The sequence below is a fragment of the Lepisosteus platostomus genome, chromosome 11 (genome assembly GCF_059453375.1).
Source record: "Lepisosteus platostomus isolate fLepPlt1 chromosome 11, fLepPlt1.hap1, whole genome shotgun sequence".
NCBI lineage: Eukaryota > Metazoa > Chordata > Actinopteri > Semionotiformes > Lepisosteidae > Lepisosteus > Lepisosteus platostomus.
Genome location: NC_142621.1, coordinates 34,368,954 through 34,388,223, shown reverse-complemented (window position 1 = coordinate 34,388,223; position 19,270 = coordinate 34,368,954). Strand labels below are relative to the sequence as shown.

The 19,270-nt window shown below is 39.9% G+C and overlaps 1 protein-coding gene across 7 annotated transcripts in view; it reads left to right on the top strand.

Annotated features, from left to right (window-relative positions):
- LOC148652525 (uncharacterized) overlaps nucleotides 1-17,415 on the top strand; it is an 80,135-nt gene extending 62,720 nt beyond the window's left edge. For all 7 annotated transcript variants that reach the window (XM_088599370.1, XM_088599369.1, XM_088599368.1 and 4 more), the window contains 10 exons: nucleotides 1,592-1,666; nucleotides 2,281-2,466; nucleotides 3,780-4,054; nucleotides 6,396-6,541; nucleotides 7,413-7,497; nucleotides 9,221-9,332; nucleotides 12,983-13,123; nucleotides 14,135-14,329; nucleotides 15,212-15,353; nucleotides 16,243-17,415. In XM_088599370.1, coding sequence (XP_088455496.1) covers nucleotides 1,592-1,666; nucleotides 2,281-2,466; nucleotides 3,780-4,054; nucleotides 6,396-6,541; nucleotides 7,413-7,497; nucleotides 9,221-9,332; nucleotides 12,983-13,123; nucleotides 14,135-14,329; nucleotides 15,212-15,353; nucleotides 16,243-16,828 — 1,943 coding nt within the window. In that variant the 3' untranslated portion in view covers nucleotides 16,829-17,415. The remainder of the gene's footprint in view (nucleotides 1-1,591; nucleotides 1,667-2,280; nucleotides 2,467-3,779; nucleotides 4,055-6,395; nucleotides 6,542-7,412; nucleotides 7,498-9,220; nucleotides 9,333-12,982; nucleotides 13,124-14,134; nucleotides 14,330-15,211; nucleotides 15,354-16,242) is intronic.
- The last annotated feature ends 1,855 nt before the right edge of the window (nucleotides 17,416-19,270 follow it).

The window sequence follows — 19,270 nt, the reverse complement described above, 5'->3', positions numbered from 1 at the left end:
CTGGTAATGCACATTCCATCATGACAATGATTCACATGCACACAAATTGAAAAAAATGGATAATTGCCTACAAAATAAATGTTCTTGACTGGCCATCTCAACCTCCATACTTCAATCCAGTTGAACAATTGTGATTCTTACTCAAGATGACAGTTCACTAATGGAAACCAAAGGGTCTGAAGGACTTAGAGCAATTGTACATGGAGGAATGATCATAACTTTCCCTTTTGAAGTGCTAGAACATCATTGCACACGACAGAAGACATCTAGTCAGAGTAATCCCTGCCAGAGGATGATTAACAAAATACCCACTACAGGGGAATGTGAATAAATGGGAGCCTTTTGTTTTCTGGAATGTATTTATGTCAGATATGACTTTGTTTCAGTGCTATTAAGATTACAGCATAAAAGTGTAGATTTTCTTAAGCAAGAAACATTATTCATTATGTAAATATGCTGTGTATGAATCTTCAGCAGAGATCTTTGCTTTCAGAATGATCCTTGCATGTCATTGAATATACTTTTTTAACATAATTCGTAAATGCAGTTTTGGAAATAAAACAATTTCCCCCCATAATCTCTAAAACAGCACTTTTAAGTAAATATTTCCGCAAGGCTTTTATAGAGTGTATATGCCCGATGCCCCATTAAACAAGTTAAAGCAAATTAGTCTGCATCATTTGGTAGTGTGCCTCTCAACGGCTATTTTTGAAAGAGACAGTTGTATATCACTGTCTAAACAGCAAGGCAGGATACAGTTTCATTGTTGTCCTTTGTGGTCATCATGGAATCATGTCCACAGTCTTTACTGTTTTACTGATATGGCTTTATAATGTAAGTATAAAGAACAAAAGCATAAATTTTAAGAATTAGCCTTCTAGAGACAGGTTTTGGGAGAGAAGCTCCCTTACAGTTCTGGGTTATGTGCAGGACCCCTCAGTGCTGAGAAAAGGAGAAGTTTTTCTTTAAAGAGGTGTTGAGGTTCTGTGTCAAAAATAAATACCTCCCAAGCCAGGTTCCTTCCAAAGATGACCTGATGAGATTCTTGGATTAAACCAGTTGTTTAGAACCTGTGCTTGCGAAGGCGGACTGGGTGGCTTTTTATTCTTCTAAAGTAACCAAGTTTCTTATCAGGAGAGAACACAACATGCAATGTCCTTTGAAACATGTGCTCATCTGTTTCTTTAGAGAATTCAAGTGTCCAGGGCCCTCAGGAGAGAGAGGGCATCCAAACAGACACTGGCAGCTCTCTCACTGATAACACTATGTGCTCACAGGCACCTGGTAGGCCACAGCGTGATCTGCTGTAATTTGCTTTTGTTTGGCAAACCAAAGGACACCTTGGGCAATGGGAACTCGCCAAGCCCATTCAGTGCTTGACTGATATTGCACAGCTGCCTGGGGTCTTCTGGCCTGTTTGGTTAATGACAATTCAAACTGGCTGGATTCAAACTGGCTTCTCACATTGCATTTGGACAGCTTTAGAAGCGAACTACACAGGAGCTTCCCTGATGAAGTCTCAGATTAATTCAATCGATTTACATCGAAGGTCACTTGAATCCAAGACATCATCTTTTTTTTTTGTTTCCAGCTGACAAGTGTAAAACCCCAGAGGACCAGGAGAGCGAACTTCAGCTGGACAGAAATCGCTGCGTTTTTCTGAAAGGTGAGTAGTGGTGAAGTCTTGGAGGTTAAGAGTGGTTGTTTCAAGAACAAACAGGAGATAGACAGATAAAGAAAGAAGGAGTTGTGACCCAGAAGCTGCAGACACCTGACCTTCACTTTTATGTATTGGAAGATAACAGAGCAAGATCTTCTTTAGAATAATTTTCTGCACATCCTCAGTCTGTGTTAAACAGATTTATGGACTAATATCATGTGGCCTATACCTTATAGTTGTGTGTTTGAAATGTTTAAAAAACAGTGTACACATTTTATTTGACATTTTAATTGCCCAGATTTTTGGCCATCCATCAATATGCAATTGACAAAATGAATCTTGACAACCCAGTATCTGAAGGGATATTTAAAGCACACATGGGACATCAGCTGTTCTGTACTGTAGATACCCCTAAATTAAAGGTTGTATATATTTCCCTTTTTAATAAAAAATCCCTCCTTTTTTCCCCATTATTTAAAAATAGGTCAACAATCTAACTTTTTTCTTAGAAGAATTGTTGTAAAATGTTATTGATTATTTAGACTGAGTTCCTTAATGGCTCCTTGTGTAATTTGAAATTCAAGGATAAGCATTTTTCTTTTCTTCTTTTATGCTTGTAGAAATGTTAAGTGACAAGAAAGTCTTTCCAACCAAGGATACCTGCTGGGTGACACTGGCAAGAAGACCTCTCATTCCAGACAACAAGACTCTGGAAAAGGTTTTCAAATCCCACAGTCAAGTGTGTCTGCTCAGTCTTCCGCCTGCAGAGGTGAAGCCTTCCAGGGCCAAAACAGACTTAAAGCAAGGTAAAATTAAAACAGAGTGAAGCAGGTGCCTACACAGTGTATGAATGGATAAGGAGATACCTAGTTTTATCTTAATGAGTTTTATCGTTCTAGCTCATTTGTGCCAGGCCAACAGATGTAAGATAATCTGCACTTAGTGAAAGAGTGAATTAAAAATAGCACAGCTCTGTGAATGGTGTTATCTTTCCTCTCAGTTTTGTATATGTACTAGAAGCCAAGCATTAATAATCCCCAAATAGCTTACAGACATTGAGACCGAGCTTGCTTTTTTATGTTAAATAGGACAAGTTAATATTCTGTCTTGAATTCCTTGCGGATTTCTTAAGGTCAGAAGATGGAAGATTTGTTTTTTAATCTCCCAAAGTGCAGCTGTGCCAGTCACAGTATTATTACTGTATGGTGCTTATTTACATTACAGCCTCTCTTCCTGTGCTGCTTGGTACAGCCAGCCTCTTATAAATTTTGTTTTTGGCCTCTATGCATGCATTTCCATATCACCTCACACGCAGATGGACTGCGGAAAGCGAAATATTCTCTCAGAGTTTAAAATATCCCCATCCGTGTTTTAGCATTAAATGTGTAAATACTTGCAGTGTTAGTTTCAACTGTCATCCTCTCTAACCAGTAAAAGCTAAAGTTAACACACTTTGTAAAAATAATTGCCAATTCTGTATTTCCGAGGGTATGCCAATATCCATTTATTGCTCTTGTCAGGACCCAGAGTTTGTGTGGCTCTGAAACCCAGGACTGCTTTTATGAATAGCTTACTTTATTTCAGCAGCACTGCCAAAAGGTTTCAGCACATTGACAGGGAAATCAAAAAACACTACCATACACGTGGAAAGCTGATTCAAAAAGTCATAGTTCAGAATATAATTTTCCAGAAACCTAAAAATTAAATTCCTAGTTAGATCAAATAAAAAAATTTGGAAAAAAGGGGAATGTGTCTTGAGGAATGTTCAGAGGTTCTGAGATTCAGGGGTTCCGAAATGGAATGAACAGGAATCTAAATAATTCAAGAGCTGTCCCGTTGTTAGAGTGAGGTTACTCAAGCTTGCGGAGGACAGTGTGTGTTGTCAGCTTCCTCATTTAGCCATCCGGAACATAGCAGTGAGCCTGGCTGTTTAAGCTAATAAATTAAGAACTCTAAACTGGGCAGTGAGAGGGATTACAAAGTGAAGCAATTGGAGACTAATTAAAAAAAAATGAAAAAATTCAAACATCAAAATTGTGCTGCTCAAGTAATTACTTTTTAGTAAATACTATTTTGAATTTTCTGAGTCAGAATGAAGGTTTTTTTTGACTACCCACAGGGAAAAGGATTATGAATGACAAGAACTTGACATTCAATGAGAAGGACAGAGCTCTCTTCCTGGAAATCTGTGGGATAAAGAAACTCTCCGAGTGCGTGACTACCCAGGCCCAGACTGAAAACTACAGACCCTGTCCCCCGGTGCAGGCCCTGATCCGGAAGGTGGTGCCCTACATTCAGAAATTTCTGTACTATCATGACGAACTTGGAAACATTTATGAAGACCTCCAGGAAAGAAACATTGCTCAGAAAATCAAGGCACTGTCTTTTGGTCAGGTAAAGATTGCTTACTTTTTAAAAATCTGCATTTTGTGAGTAGTCATGGTTTCATGGTCAAATACTATAAATCTGTGTACAAATGATGACAGGAGGTGAGACATACTGGTCTTCTTTTATTCTTCAGGTTTAGTTCTTTGTGATAAGCAAAAGATCATTGCAAAGCTGGTAAATATTTTCTTTTCTAGTTCAGAATGAGCCTGTTTTTTTTTCCTTTTTTTAAATTCCTGTGTGCAACGCAGCAAATGAATTAAAGCTGAAAGCTTAAAATGTCAGTGATACTTTCGAATACTGGTCACGGAGGTGACATGCGATGTGAAATGTGATAAAGTATAAACAACATGGGTTGATCTGAAGTATAACTACTTCATTGATATTTGCAGCAGCCAAAGGGCAAAAGGTCTGTAATTTTAGTGAACTTATTACTGGTGTGAAGAATGATTTGATGTTGAATCCATATATACTATGTGTGTGTCCATCACATGTTCCACATGTTTTCAAGAGACTGTACTTCCTTCGTTCAATATGAATAGAGCTGCTGCCTCACCACTCATGGGACTCAGGTTTGATTTTGGGCTAGACTAACCTCTGTGAGGAGTTGACCTGTGGGTACTTACCAGGTTTTCCAGTGTCCACCTGTCTTCCAGAGACATGCTTTTTGAGTTTTATGGTCTGCTCTACATTATTCCTGGCTCTGTGGTCCTGCGATGGACAAGTGTCCTGTCTAGGGGAGAGTGGCTGTGGGTTCTCTGTCACACCTTGAGCCCTGTGGGTCTGAGAGCAGCTCAGCTTGCCGCACCCTTCACCGCGTTAAGCAGGCCTTTAACAATGAATGAACAGATGAAGGGATGAATATGAATTAGCCGTGGTCAGCTTCTAGAGTGTCGCAGCACACAAATATTCTGCGCTCTGTGTTCACACTGCAGCACATTACCAAGGCAACATGCGATGTGGCAATGTGGTTGCAGCGGGCCAGGTGAAGCCGTTATCTTCTCCACGTGCACACATTCAGCCCACCCTTTAAGAGCACGTGTGTCTTCCACTCTCTGTAAGAGCGAGAGCTGTTTCTCCAGGAGATGGCTGCTTATCCTCCTGCCCCTTCAGTTTTACAGCACAGCAGTGTCAGATGCGTGCAAACGCGTTGGAGCCTGGCAAAAGAAATCTATCAATTCTTCTCTTCCCTTGCCTTTGGAATCTGCAAAATACCAGCAGAGTAGTAAAGTGGGAAAATTAATGTACATCAAAAAAGTCTAAGCTACGTATACTCTGAGACAGAAACGGCTCTGTTCACAGAAAACTCTGTATGACTATCCCTCAGATGTGCAGAGAAAAACCTCTACCAGAATGTCAAACTAATGTGGAAGAAGGCTCAGTAATTCCTTCTCAGGGGTGTATGAGATAGTCACGGTGTTATCAGAAACGGAATGTCTTGGAAGGGATAAACAGTACCCCTTTAATGTCAGCAACATCAAAATAATTCAATCAAGACTTTTTAGATTCCTTGTAACATCATTGCACACATCAAAGAAACATTACATATATCAATATTTACGATCGCGAGTGTGTTGGTTTTCACCATACTCATAGCAGTGTAGTGACTAGATGTAAACAAAATAAAGTATTGTTAGAGTAAACAACAGCTGAAGTACGGAAGTCTCAAAAGGCTGTTGTAATCACCAGCGTTCTTTTTCTTCTTAGTAAGTTATTTTTTTATAAACCTTTAAGAATTTTGCTGTTAAGTGGATACAAACTGTTCCATGTTATTATGTTTTGTGCTGCGAACCCTGGCCAGCCGTGTCTTTCTTTGACAAGGAAGGAAAGGCCTTTTGCCCTGCTGGCTGTGATTACCGACCTGACTCAGCCCCCTTTCACGCAAACTAATCAGATGTGGTACCACTGCTTTAATAATATACACTTTTAATCTGCTGGCAAAGGTTCTTTTATCTATCCTTTTGATCTTTTAGAAGCACACTGAGTTGGACAGATGAAACAAAATCCTTCCCAACACCATAGGAATTCAATCGTGGCTGAGAGACCCCCTTTAATTGAAATTGTGGATATTTGATAAATGTAACTTCTTTCACAAAGATCTGTCCACTGTGAGTGGCCCATTTCATGAAGATACCCACTGTTCGGTAACAGTGATTAAAGGTCCCATTCATATTGTAGTCTCTCTTAAGCATAACACAACCAGTGGTATCAGCTGCTTTTCTCATGTATACAGGACGGGTTTATTGCAGTGCAGCTGAGCACAGGAATACATTACTAGAGAGGTTTTGGATCAACATGAGCTATAAACCTTTTTTTCTCTTCTCTTTGTTTTGGATCTGTAATGATGTAGGTGGGTAAACTATACATACAGTATCAGCTAAACTTGCCTGATGAGGAGCCTTTGTATGAAAGAGAGGATGTGATATGCCTTTTAAAGGACAACAAAGAACTTTATATCCAAAAAGACCACATCGCCTCCAAACTGGATATTTGCAGGTAAGAAAAGTGAAGCTGTGTGTTGACAGTAGAGGTAACATACTCTATACTGGCTGTATTATATTGCTCAGGGGGGTCTCACCTTTGGTGCAAGAGGATGCTAACTTGATAGATTGCACAAAAGTAATGTAATGAAGACTTCCTCTTTTTGTGCTTCACAAAACTCCATTTCAATCAACGGGAATGGAATTGATCCAGCCCTGGAATGTGTATTATCAACCCGGAATAAATTTGTTTCATTTTAATAAACACTAAGCTGAAACACACAATGTTTTGGTAAGGCTTGCAAATTTATTTCTAGCAAAACCTTGCCTGCACTGTTCTGGAGTATCCCTACTTGTCCATATTGAGCCAAAAGATTATTACTTTCCCTATAGCAGGTTTTAGGTAGTGCTGTAGATATCTTTGTGCTGATTTATAAATGTCTTGAGAAACATAATTTGCAGAGAAATGCAGATGTGACATACAGTATGATAGGAATGAAACATTAATTGTGGCCTGTTATATGCTAGGCCTAAGATTTGGTAAATTCCGTTAGTTACAGTACATGGGTAAACAGCTACAAAAATGCTGCTGTAATATTCAAGCCATGCAGCTGTCAAAGCCTTGACTCTGTTCAGACAAGGGGCCAATTTTTAATCTTTAGCATTTCCAGCTTTATGGTCCAAAGCTACACGTTCCACTTCCCAAGTTTAGAAGTGAGGTTTCTAAAGGTTTGTTCAGCTGCCTCTGGTTGTTTTCCTTTCCTGTTTTTGCTTAATTTCTATATTCCTGTTCTTTGGTGTTCTTGGCACTGCAAAAAGTGTAGATTTGTTTTGCCTCTCCCTGTACACGTGAATTTGCAGAAGTGAAACAGCCTCTTTTTTTGTAGAGAGATTGTGAAGCTCTTCAGTACCAAGGACAAGTATATGAAGGAGCTGGAACGCTTTCTGCAAGGGCTGATGTCCTGTCTGGATGTGAGTATTGGAGCATTTGAAGGAACTGTGGGCTTTTGTGAGTCTATACAGCCCCAAGGAGAAAAGCTAGGAGGCATCTTTAAAAAGGCATCAATGTCTGTAGGCTTCAGTAGGAATTCTTAAAACAAATGATTTACAGTAAAATATGAGCAGCAGAAAGAGTCCAAATTTCAGGCCAGAGTAGGGTTAGGGTTAGAAGAACCATTAAATGTTGATTGCAGATATGCTTCTAATTGCACTTTAAATGATAAAATTAAGAGAGTTTGCACAGAAGAACAGGTTATCTTACAACTTTTGATGTGACTCAATTTTGGAGTACAATTACTGAACAGTGCAATATACAATATGAGCAGCAAAAAGTGTCCGAAAAAAAAGTTGAAGATAGGGACAAACTATAACTCGTCCTAAAGTTCACTTGGGCCCCAAAATCCAGCACCGGGTGTAAAAAATGATAGAAACTGTCATTCCACCAGAGGCTACACCTACCGAATGGATTTCTCTCCTGGGATTAAGAACACTGAATACCTTTACTCTCCAAACAGCACTGAGAGAGTGGCTCCAGGCCCAGATGACATGTGGGCAGCTGGGCCCCACTTGTGTTGCAGTTTTCAAAACTTCAGGATTACTGATGCACAGGAAACTGTTGATATGTAGCCTGTCTTCTTGCGACACACCAAACACAAGCTCATTGGCATTGTTGTTCCTCTGCATGTATGCTTTCAAGAAAGAACCTAGGGATCTAATTATTGGATTTCAGGGGAATTGATCAAACAATGCGTTCTAACAGGGAATGGTAATTAGGTAAACAACTCTGTAATTAGAGGAAATCAGGCAAAACTTCAAGTAACGGACTTAAAAGATGGCTCCTGATGTTTGTGTAACGATTTCTCAAAGTTGAGCACAAAAGTGTTTTGTGCATTTTATTTTCCCTTACAACAGCTGTTCGCTTCTACACATGAGAGTGTGTAACAGATCGATGTCCTGTGAGAGAATGTGTCTGAGAAGAATTTTGTGTTATGGAAATACAGTTGCAGACAAAATAATTTTATAAGTAATATCTCTGCTAGGTTTATTGATCGGACACGTATCCTGTGGGCTGGTACAGTAGTTAGGGATTTCTGGGAAATTAATATAAGATACAGTGTACTGTACTGTTTAATGACAACAGGGAAGATTAGATATATTTATCATCAGTTTTTCTGGATTGTGCTTTTAGAGATTCATATTTTAATTTTTGGCCTCTTTATTTTGTTCATGTTATTATTTGCCTTTATTGTATTTTCACCTCATTTCTTTCCAATGTCCCTCTTTACTGTTTAATATTGTAGTACTCATGGTTTCTAATTCTCTGCAGATAAAGATATCCCCTAAATTAAGAATACAAATTATTTGAAATGCCTTATTAACCTGGGTAGTTTGTTAAAGGATAACATTACAGCAAACTGGGCTATAGTATCTCATCTTCCCTAGCTGTGAATTGAATTGCCCTTTATTTTAATTAAATATTAATCCACATTAAGTTTTATGGGAAAAAATCAAATAGTGATCATTGTTCTGCTCTGCAACATGGATTATTATTTCTGATAGCAAACATTATCAGAATGTCCATCCGCTTTATTTTAATAAAGTCAAGTTCTCCCATTAGGAAGTGCAGTAAGTCATGGGTCTGTTCTGGGGTCCCCTGATTATGTGGGTCACAAATTATTACGATGGTGTCTTTCAGGACGAAGCAGCGTTGACGAGATTCCTGAAAACAGAGGACATCCGTGAAATTCCGAGCACTGAGGAGCTATGGGAGGTTCCAGAACCTGTGGAGATAAGGCTGGAGCCCAGAGGTAAGCAGAACCCTCGTTTTTCTGTAGCCTCCTAGAGCCTTCAGAAAGAAAGAGCTGTACTTGCTGGGAAATTGTCATCTCGGTCTCCTTTGTGTGTATCTCAGAATCCCTTGCAGATAACTTGTGAGGACATTGTCTGTTTTATTTACAAAGAGGCAATTTTAATGCCCTTAGTTTTCCCCATTAAAGGACCCAGGTAGTTTCATTTTGGTGTTTTTTCCCCTTGGCCTCGCTGGTGCTGGAATAATATATCTGCAGTCTATGTCCATAGCCCTACTGTGTCATATCCCTTAACTTGTTTGTTTTCGTTTGGGCTGATTTTGCTCTTAGCCACCCCCAAGAGTGTTTTTTATGAGCGAGGTCAGGGGTTCACCTTCTGCGGCTGAGCTGAGCCCAGCCATTGGCTATCTCTACCGTTTCCTAATTAGTGTTTTCTCCGTGCGCTGCACTCGCACATCCACCCAAGGGATCCTGCTTATGATAATTCAGGTTTGTTAGCTCTTCGGCTTTGTAACATGAAAGAGATGCTGTCGCTGGGTCTACGAGTTAGAATGATGCAGCTTTCCTAGTTGGCAAAGAAAGGAGGGAAAACTAATGAGGTGCAGCCAGTTTATTAGTTACAAAGCAGCTACTGCTTCAGCTTTTCACAAGTAAGGTCTGAATTCTGGAGATGGTGTATTAAACATGACAGGTTAGTAATTACAGAGCAAAATCCAACTGACAAACAAGACTTTTTTTCTTTCCAATTTCTCTTAATACAGATAATCCTACTCTCTTTTTTGCACAAAGATGGTTTCATCAGTGTTTCTTATTAACACTGTCTGATTGGGCCACACCTCCAAGATGCGCTTTGCCAGTAGCAGTGTATATTTAAATAGTATTTTCACCATTTCCTCTCGTTTAAGCCTTGTGATTACTGTATTTCCTCAAGCTTTCCCATACGCTGTTACGCTTTACTGTGATTTGATTTTTCGATGTCTTGCTAAACTTTGCCTTTGCTGTGTGACACCACAGTAAACCCCACAGGCAATAAATAGCCTTCTTTTTCTTTTTTCTTTTGAGCTGCACATTTACAACATTTTCTGGCTGGTCTGAATTGCTGCTAAAAAATCTGCCCCTAAATAATTCTGCCAGAGAATGAGGTAACCTTAGATCTCACTTTCATTCGACGCCGTCATAAACAAAGAAGGGCAAGATTACATTTTGCTAGTGCAAAAATTATGCCTTATGTTTTGTTTCAGTTTAGATGAACGAAGGTGCAATTCTACTACAATTAGTACAATTCACAGGAAAGTGAGCTAAGTCCCCATTGTTGGTAGCACTTGTACTCCAGGTCATTTAACTCTTACCCTTAACTGGTCTACAGCCTCCTTGGTATGTATTGAAAAACATCCGAGCTAATCATCAAAACTGCTAATGACTCTAGATCTGAACAAATAAATAAATTACAATGACTGATGCTTCATTCCTTCTTCCTTCATCTCGCCATCAGTCATATCCCCCATCTGCTCTGATTGATGAGCACTGCAGGTGCCATTTCTAAGCACTTCTCAGCTAAACAGGAATCAGAAACTGTTGCACAAAAACTAGGCCATCCCATTGTCCATTATTCTGGAAGATCAGACTCTTCGTTTTCTAGGCTGAGCAGGACTTTGCGCTCTGTCTGAAAGCAGCACGACATGAGGTCTGGCTGCCGTGCTGTGCGAATGAGCATTGGAATGAGCCAAATAACTAGAAGCCCCGTGTTTCTGCTACTATGGAGATGCAGAACGGGACATGGGAATTTACTCACTCCCTTAGAAAATACATACTGGAATCTGGAATCGGGATGAGGGCCTTAAAGTTATTTATATCTCAAGCCATGTGGTACAAAGAAAAAAACCTTCCTTTTTACAGTGGAGACTTTTGATTGTGGTGAAATTCGGTATCACGTCATCGTGTTAATGATCTGTAACATGCTGTAGACTGGGCTGCAGAGCTTTCTTGGGTTTTTGTGAAAGCTTTCATCACAGGACTAACAGAACCACTTAGAATATAGCACTACACCTCTTGTGAGGTTCCTGCATTGTCATTCTGTACAGTTGTTCAACGTATCTGGCTTTATAATGGATCTTTCTAGTTCTGGTCCTCAGGACTGCAGTGTCTTCTGTTTTTAGTTGTAACTATTCCCTTAATTGTACCAATTATTTACTTAATTATCCATCCATCCATTTTCTAAATGCCTATCTTGGCAAGCAATGGGCACAAGGTTGGGATACATGCAGTATACAGTAGGATGCCAGTGTATTGCAGGGCAGACAGATACAAACACAGGCACATACAGTATTCACATCATGGACAGTTTTTACAGAAGTCAATTAACCTGCCAGTATATGTTTGGACTGTGGAAGGAAACCGGTGCACCCGGAGGAAAATGCTGAGCGTACGCACAAATTCCAGATACCACCCCTGGAATTGAACCCAAGCATTGCTTTGCTAACCACTTCCACACCACGCCTCCCCTACTTACTTAATTATGATGCTGGAAATAATTTTTCCTAAAAAAAACAGCATGTTTCAAACAATTTGTAAACACCTCACTGGAGTGCTCCTCAGAAATGGCCATTCCAAACATTTAGCTCAGCATCACTCGTTGACAACTACAAGGTGAACTGATTTTCAGTCTACCTGAGCTCCTAATTACTGAACTGAACTATTCACGGAATTTGGCCCATTTAACCATTTCGACAGATTAAAAGCAACTTCAGATTTAAGTATACCTGCGCCATTCAATATGTTCCTACTAGCTGTGTGGATCACTTTGCCACTCATCATCCTTAAAATTCGTTTGCCAAGTTTATATCCATGATTTTGTTTGATATATTGTAATTTGTTGCTTTTATTTGTCACTTCCCCTATTTTTTGTAGCAAATTTGACCATATCAGAATCTAAATCATTAATATAGATCAGGGAGTGCAAGAGTCCTCAGACAGATCCTTTTGGCACTCCACTGCTTACATTTGCAAAAATAGAGGTTTGAAAATCTCATATCATATGCCCAAGCGTTAAAGGTTCTAAGGCTTGTTTGATGGACTATTATAAGTCAGTTAAACCAAGCATTCTTTGTCTAAATCCATGTTAGTTGTCTGTTCCAATAACAGTGTTTAGTATTTTTCCTTATTTTGCTCAGTTTTTTCCATAACTTTTCCAGTGACTGGATGTAAAAGAGATTTGTCTGTAATTTTCTGGTTCAGGTTTTTATTAATTGATGCTACAATTGCATTTTTTTAAGTCTGTAAGTCCCATTCTAAGGGAGAGTTGAAATATCCTTGCTGAATCTCTATGTACTGTATGTTCATCTTTTCCTGAATTATAAATGTTAAAAAAAACGTAATTTTTTGCCATCCACGTCCCGCTAGAATATAATTGTCAATGATGCTAAAATTATGCAATGCTATTGTAACCCATTTTATAATGCATGGCTAATATCTTGATGGTTAAAGAGGTAAACATATGTTTTAGTCTTTTCCTAAGAAATGATGAATGAATGCAGGTGTGCTGAGAGACTGCAGCAGCATTTTGGTGAGAGTAGTTCGTGGTGCTGTAGAGCTGGAGTGTTGACGGTATGTCTCTCTGCTGTTTATTTCGGTGCACCTCGCCTCACCTGCAGCAATCCATTCAGAAGACCACATCAGCAAGTCAGCCAGCACCACAGAGGAGGAGAGGAGAGGGGGTGTTGAGGACGGGGAGAAGACACTGGCATGTTGGCCACCAAAGTCATCCTTGCATGGAGCCACGAGCAACTACACAGGTAAGGTCAGGGTAGATTAGAGACTGCACGTTGATCAGCTCAAAGATGCTTAGCTTCACAAGTAGCTTTCAAGTCATGAAGCTAAAACTTGCACGCCGAATGAATTTGGCACCTAATCTTGTTTGGTGTTATCCAGCTTAAAGCATTGTCCTAGGTGCCCGTCACTAGAAACTGATACTTCCGTCAGGGAGCCTAGTCCCAATTTCCATTCTCTTCCTCTGTCTAAATATCAGTTGTATTTCTTTATCTCTGAGAAACAGCTCCATATTTGCTCTTTCAAGAAGGTTTGGGTTGAGCCTTGTCTACAAGCACCTTGGCCAAACTGTTTTTGTGCAGCTGGATGTTGTTGAACATTGTAACACAAACACTGCATCAGCTAGCCACTTGAAAATACTCACACTTCTTAAAGAGCTAAACAGAAGGAAAGAGTCAGATTTCTTTAAAACATGAGATTTTGATCATCCAATTGCACTTCTGCCTTAGATTTATTTAGCTTTAGAGATGCTATAACATCACAATTTGCTTTCTAAGATTGATAAGGACTGGGTAGCCATTTAACACAGGGCTGCCATTTTTGTTGATACAGAGATCACTAGTTGCCAGGGGCAACTGTGTTCCTGGCAGTCTTCTCTGTGCTCCAGCAGAGCAGGCAGGTGGGCCTTTGAATGCCTTTGTACAGTCTATTAACTGGCAAGAATTGTTAAAAAAATGTTCTGATAACAGTTGGAATAAAAAGCAGATGCATTACAAAATAAATCTCAAAATTTGAACAGCAGACCTTTTCATAACAGGATGTTTACAAGAGGATTATATATTCCATTGCCAAAGACTGGATAGGATTTTTAGTTTCATTTACAATTCCTGTGTTAGGAGTATATGAAGGGATGTCTGTGCTTTCCTCAAGAGTGTTTATGCGGCTGGGGTGGGGAATTGTTGTGAAAGTTGCTGACAGGGCCTTGCTGATGTGAATGCAGCTGCTTCAGAAAGTGGTCTGGTTTGTGTTGCTTGCAGGGCAGGCAGCAGAAGCAGTGATGAAGATGTGGCCCCCCCCAGCCGAACCTTCCCCCTCAGACCTAAGGGGCCCAGCTATGAGCTTTAAAACCCACGGGGCCAGGGCCAGTGAGGCTGCAGCTGAAGTGAAGGAGAACAAGCACCCAGACCTCCATGGAGACCAGCCCAGCGGAGTCACCGCATGGCACCCTCTGGGTTTGTCTCCTTTCAGTGTTCTCGGCCTGTTATCTTGGAACCAATACTGTTTGTAGAAATATGGTTTCCGCACTTGAATTGACTTAAAACAGGTGCATTAGGGAAACAAATGGAGAAACTGTCATTTTACTAATCTCACAGTTCAGTTCTTTTACTAAAATATCCAGCATTTCTAGTCAAATTAAATTTTGTTAAAGGTGGATAAAGAGGTATCCAAATGAGCCAGATGGTCTGAATGACCTCTTCTCATTGGTAACCTTTCTTATGTCCTTATCCAGTGAGGCTTATTAACGGTAACAGCTGGCTTTAACAATAAAGCAAACTGTGCAGCTTAGAAAGTACAGCGTACTGATGTTCCCTCTTAGTTTTCACAGCTAAAATTAGAGACATTAACAGGTTAGCCATCCTGTCAGCTTCAATCACTGAGAACAAGCTCATGACAAGTTCTATAGGGGCCTGTGATTTGTCCAGAACTGGAAATAGTTTTAATTTGTGCAGTTAAACTGTGACCAGAGTAGCTGAGAGCTACAGTAAAGCAGAAAGACAAGACTGAGAAGCCAGTATTGGCAGTTTGAATTTCCCACTTGTGCCATCAATTCCTTTCTCTCTTTAAACACAGGGAATAGTCATTGGAAGTAGCTACTGATTTACATAGTTCTGTCTGGCTCAACATGCATTTGAAAGAAATAGGTTTGCATTTGCTCTAGCTAAACCCCTGCAGAGCTACGACCTCCACCTGAGGAAGCCATTACAGCAGCTCATGAGTAGAGAAAGATTTGTGACCTGAAAAGGACGTGAATACGGCTACTTTTCTTTCAGGAGTGAGAGGTTTGCCTGCTTATTCTAAAGCTTCAGATTGATTTTTTTTCCCTTTAATTTTAGATCTTGATGGCGCATTTAGCGGGCAGAGGCCTGTTGACACTCAGCCGAAACCCGGCAAAAGCAGAACCAGTCCTGATTCCGGGCAGCCTGTAGCTGAAGACGCTGTAGCTGCTGAACCAAACCCCTCAGAACCTTCGAACATGTAAGTATGGGGCTTCGATCCTGCTTTTGACTTCTGTTGTTGGCCCAACAAAAGAAGATTGGGTCTCCTGTGTATTTTGCAGAGTGATTTACTGAGTTTTATTAAATCAGTTTGAATGATTTATTTGAAAAGTGGCACCAATATGTCATTTATGTCACGTCTTAATGTGGATTAATAAACTTTAATGTTTATATATCATGCCTTTAATAGCATTCATCCCAAAGATTTCTTTCTCATCTCACACTTTTGTAGTGCAGAGTTTTATTCTTCTGAAAGAAGATTGAGTTTTATAGGTTTTAAGACTTACAGTAAAACTATTTGATTTCACAAGGAATAACAACACCCAAGATTTAAGCATATTAAAAAGGTTTATAGAGTCTTTTAGACGCAGTAAATTTTGCTTCACCTGCTGGGCTGAGGGACAACCTCCTGGTCACAGGACGAGTGGGCTAGGACCCCCACATGTAGTGAGGGGTTGTGGAGAGATGCAAAAGATGTATGCAAGGGAGAGAGAATGTATTACTTATAGCATTTCTTTAGCTTTAATAGCTTTTTATGGGAGACAATTATGTCAGGAATGATTAGAAATCACTGACAGTTATGGTTGATTGAACTTGGCTGTTGTGATCCCTTAATTATAAACTCCGTGTCTTTGTACTTTGTGGGGGAGATGGGGGGTGAGAGATTGCTACTCCTGTGGTACATGGTCTCGGGAAAGTCACAGATTCCAGTCTGGGCCCAGGTATTCTGTTTCGCATTCACCAGGATTGCATGGTTTAAAAAAGCAGGTGGTGTTGCAGTCTGAGGTACTGTGGCCCTTTAGTATTTCTACTAAAGTTTGTTTTTATTCCTGCTGGCTGATTTCTGCCCCCTCTCTCTATCCATTTAGGAGCCTCCAGCCCCCTCCAGTGCTGGAAGCAGATTCCACCACATTCCAGGGCACAGACATCCAGCGTCCACCCATTCCCCTGGACAGCCCAGTCTGGGCGAAAGAGAAGCCACACCAGGCCGTGCTGGAGGACCTGGTCATCGACAACACTGTTTCCAGGCCTAAGACAGTGGCTCTACCGGACGAGAGCACGAGCTCAGTGGCCGTCGGAGAGTGGGGGGAGCGCTATGTCTACAGTTTCCTAATGAACTGGAAGGACAGTGGAAGCCCCGATGGGCCCGTGGACATCATCTGGAGCAACCAAGACGGAGAGAGCGGCCATCCGTACGATTTCAAAGTCACCTTCGGCACCGCGAGCAACGGCCCGTCTGTGGTCTTCATCGAGGTCAAGGCCACCGTGAAGGCAGAGAGAAGCCTGCTGCACCTGTCAGCCAACGAGCTGAGCCTGGCGCTGAAGGAGAAGGATCGGTACCACATCTACAGGGTGTACAATGCCGGGGACGTGGAGAATGCCCGTCTGTGCCGAATTAAAAATTTAGCCCAGAAGCTCCATGCCAAGGAACTGGAGTTGTTCCTGTTTGTGTAGTGCCTATATGACCAGAGACCTTTTTAAGTGTATAAAAGGAACAAATATAAGAGTTGTTCAATCTATTATTTCATCTGAAAATCGTACAGGGTGCAGAGTAACTAAAAATGCACTGAAGTTCAGTGCTGTTACTGATTTTATATTTTATTGGGCAATTGATTTCTGTAGGTTTAGCTCTTTTTATGTGACAATTGTGTTTTTAAATGTGTAATGTCATGTGTAGTATAACTAAACCAAGATTCCACAATAATTGTGTCAACAGGCAAGAACCTATGATCAGGTTTTGCCTGGATGATAGATCTTAATTTTTATTTCATCCAGAGTGCTAAAACTCTGTTTTATACTCTGTTTTTATTGATATACAGTATACAGGTATGTGCAGCTTTTATAAGCATTTTAACAGTAACATAACAGTAACATGGCATGGGCCTTAACTATACGCCATCGATACAATACAGTAGACCTCATGCTTTGATTGTTATTTGAATTGTGCATTCATTCACCATGGCTATAGGATCAGGTTCCACCCATTTGTAACTTTGGAACTATACCATTCACCAAACAAAAATTAAACTGTGCTCAAAGTACTGCAAGAAATTGATTTTTTTTTAATGACTGATTGTGATGCACTGAATTTCAAACCTGGTTCTTATTGGATATCAGCAAGGCATTGTGCTGTGGATGGTATCTATTCCTTTGGACAACATTCATGCTTGACCTCTTTTTCCTCAATTGGTCACAATTTTCTTTCTAAAAAAATGTCTTCTTGTTCTTTATCTTCACAAAACGTCATGAAAGGTTCCATACTGATCAATTTAATCTCCTGGCTTTATTCAAGAAACAGCTAGATGACATCCTCAGATCACTGAACCTCTACTAACCAAACAAGTTGTTGCTGCCAAATTGTGTTCTCTTATTTACAGTATTTCATCTGATAGCAAGAAATGTGCTGTGTGTTTGCCAGCTGTGCAATCTAGTTCATTTGGGTGCTGTTAGCTTGTTTATCCAAGAATATGCAGATATTTCTTTAAGGACCATGGGGATTCTGCTTCAACATTGTGACTAGGTAGCTTGTTTCAGACTCCTACAACTCAAGTGCCTCATCAGTAGCTGTTTTTTTCCTGCTTATACTGCAATAACTCCTACTTCAGAAGCACTACTATTTAATTCATTCAGATCCCATGGGCTTCATATGTAATTGTATAATTATTTTTAGTCAAGTTTAAGATGATGTGATGTTTCTCATGTATCTCCAATCTCCAAGCGTCTCAGTCCCTCCTCAGATTGCAATCAGTTCTCTTCACAAAAGTCCGGCTCTTCAGCCACAGGAGAAATCTCTATTTGGTTTTCCTAGAGGATTACATCACCTTGTAACAAGCTCACCAAGCCCCTGTTACATCAGCAGTGGAAAGAATGTGCTGTTGTTCTGTCCTAATCTCAATTAGCCTTCACTTTGGAGCTCAGATTCTCCAGGCTAGCTTTCGCATAGCTATGGAATCCACATCACGAGGATCTAACCTGCTCATCTCATGTGCATTCATTCACGCAAACAATTGTATTCATAATAGCTAAATCTTAATTATTGGTCTATCTCAAGTCAGATTATGAGGCTTTTTGTTTTTGCCTTACTGAAGATATTTAAGCCTCAGAGAAATGCTCTTTCAATTTCATTCCACACATGACATGCACAGAAGAATCTTGCACAATACAATACAAATATGCACAATACTATAAAACGTTTTAAGATTTGTGGCTATTGTGAGTTCCCAGAACGTACTTCACACAAATGGAAAAAATAGGTAATCATTACAGCACTCAATACAGGGAGAGGAGTAGAAGTTAAAAATTGGTTTAGATGGATAGTTAGAAATGCTCAGTTGGCAGATAAGATTCTACCACATCATAGATAATTTATGCCTACGAATGACAAAAGTCTTTATAGAAATATACTGTGCATTAATAAAGAATAAGTCTTTTAACTGCAGCAAATTCTTAAAGTTTCAGGCAAATGGAATCTTTATGAAGCAGGTGCACTGGTATTTTATTTGATAGACATGACACAAATAAATTCATTATTTGAAGTTTCACATTGCAAATGTAACACTGAGAATAGGTTCATACCCTTTAAATATTACATGGGTGCTTTGAGCTGCAGAAAGCTACGCACAAAATGGGTCTTTAGCAAAAAGTATGGAATTCAAATCCAAGGGAGTTAAGCTTTACAGTGTGCTAAGACCTCACTTAGAACTCTGTGTTCAGTATAGCTGTTTCACAATAAGGACATTATAGCTGAAAGATTTCAAAGAACATCAAGAATGTCTCCAGCCCTTGTAGCAATGTAGACTAATATATAGTTAAAAAAGATAGATCTCTTCAGTCTAGAAAAAATGAGAAATTAGATTCAAGTATATAAGATTCTAAGTGGTATAGGTAAGGCCAACA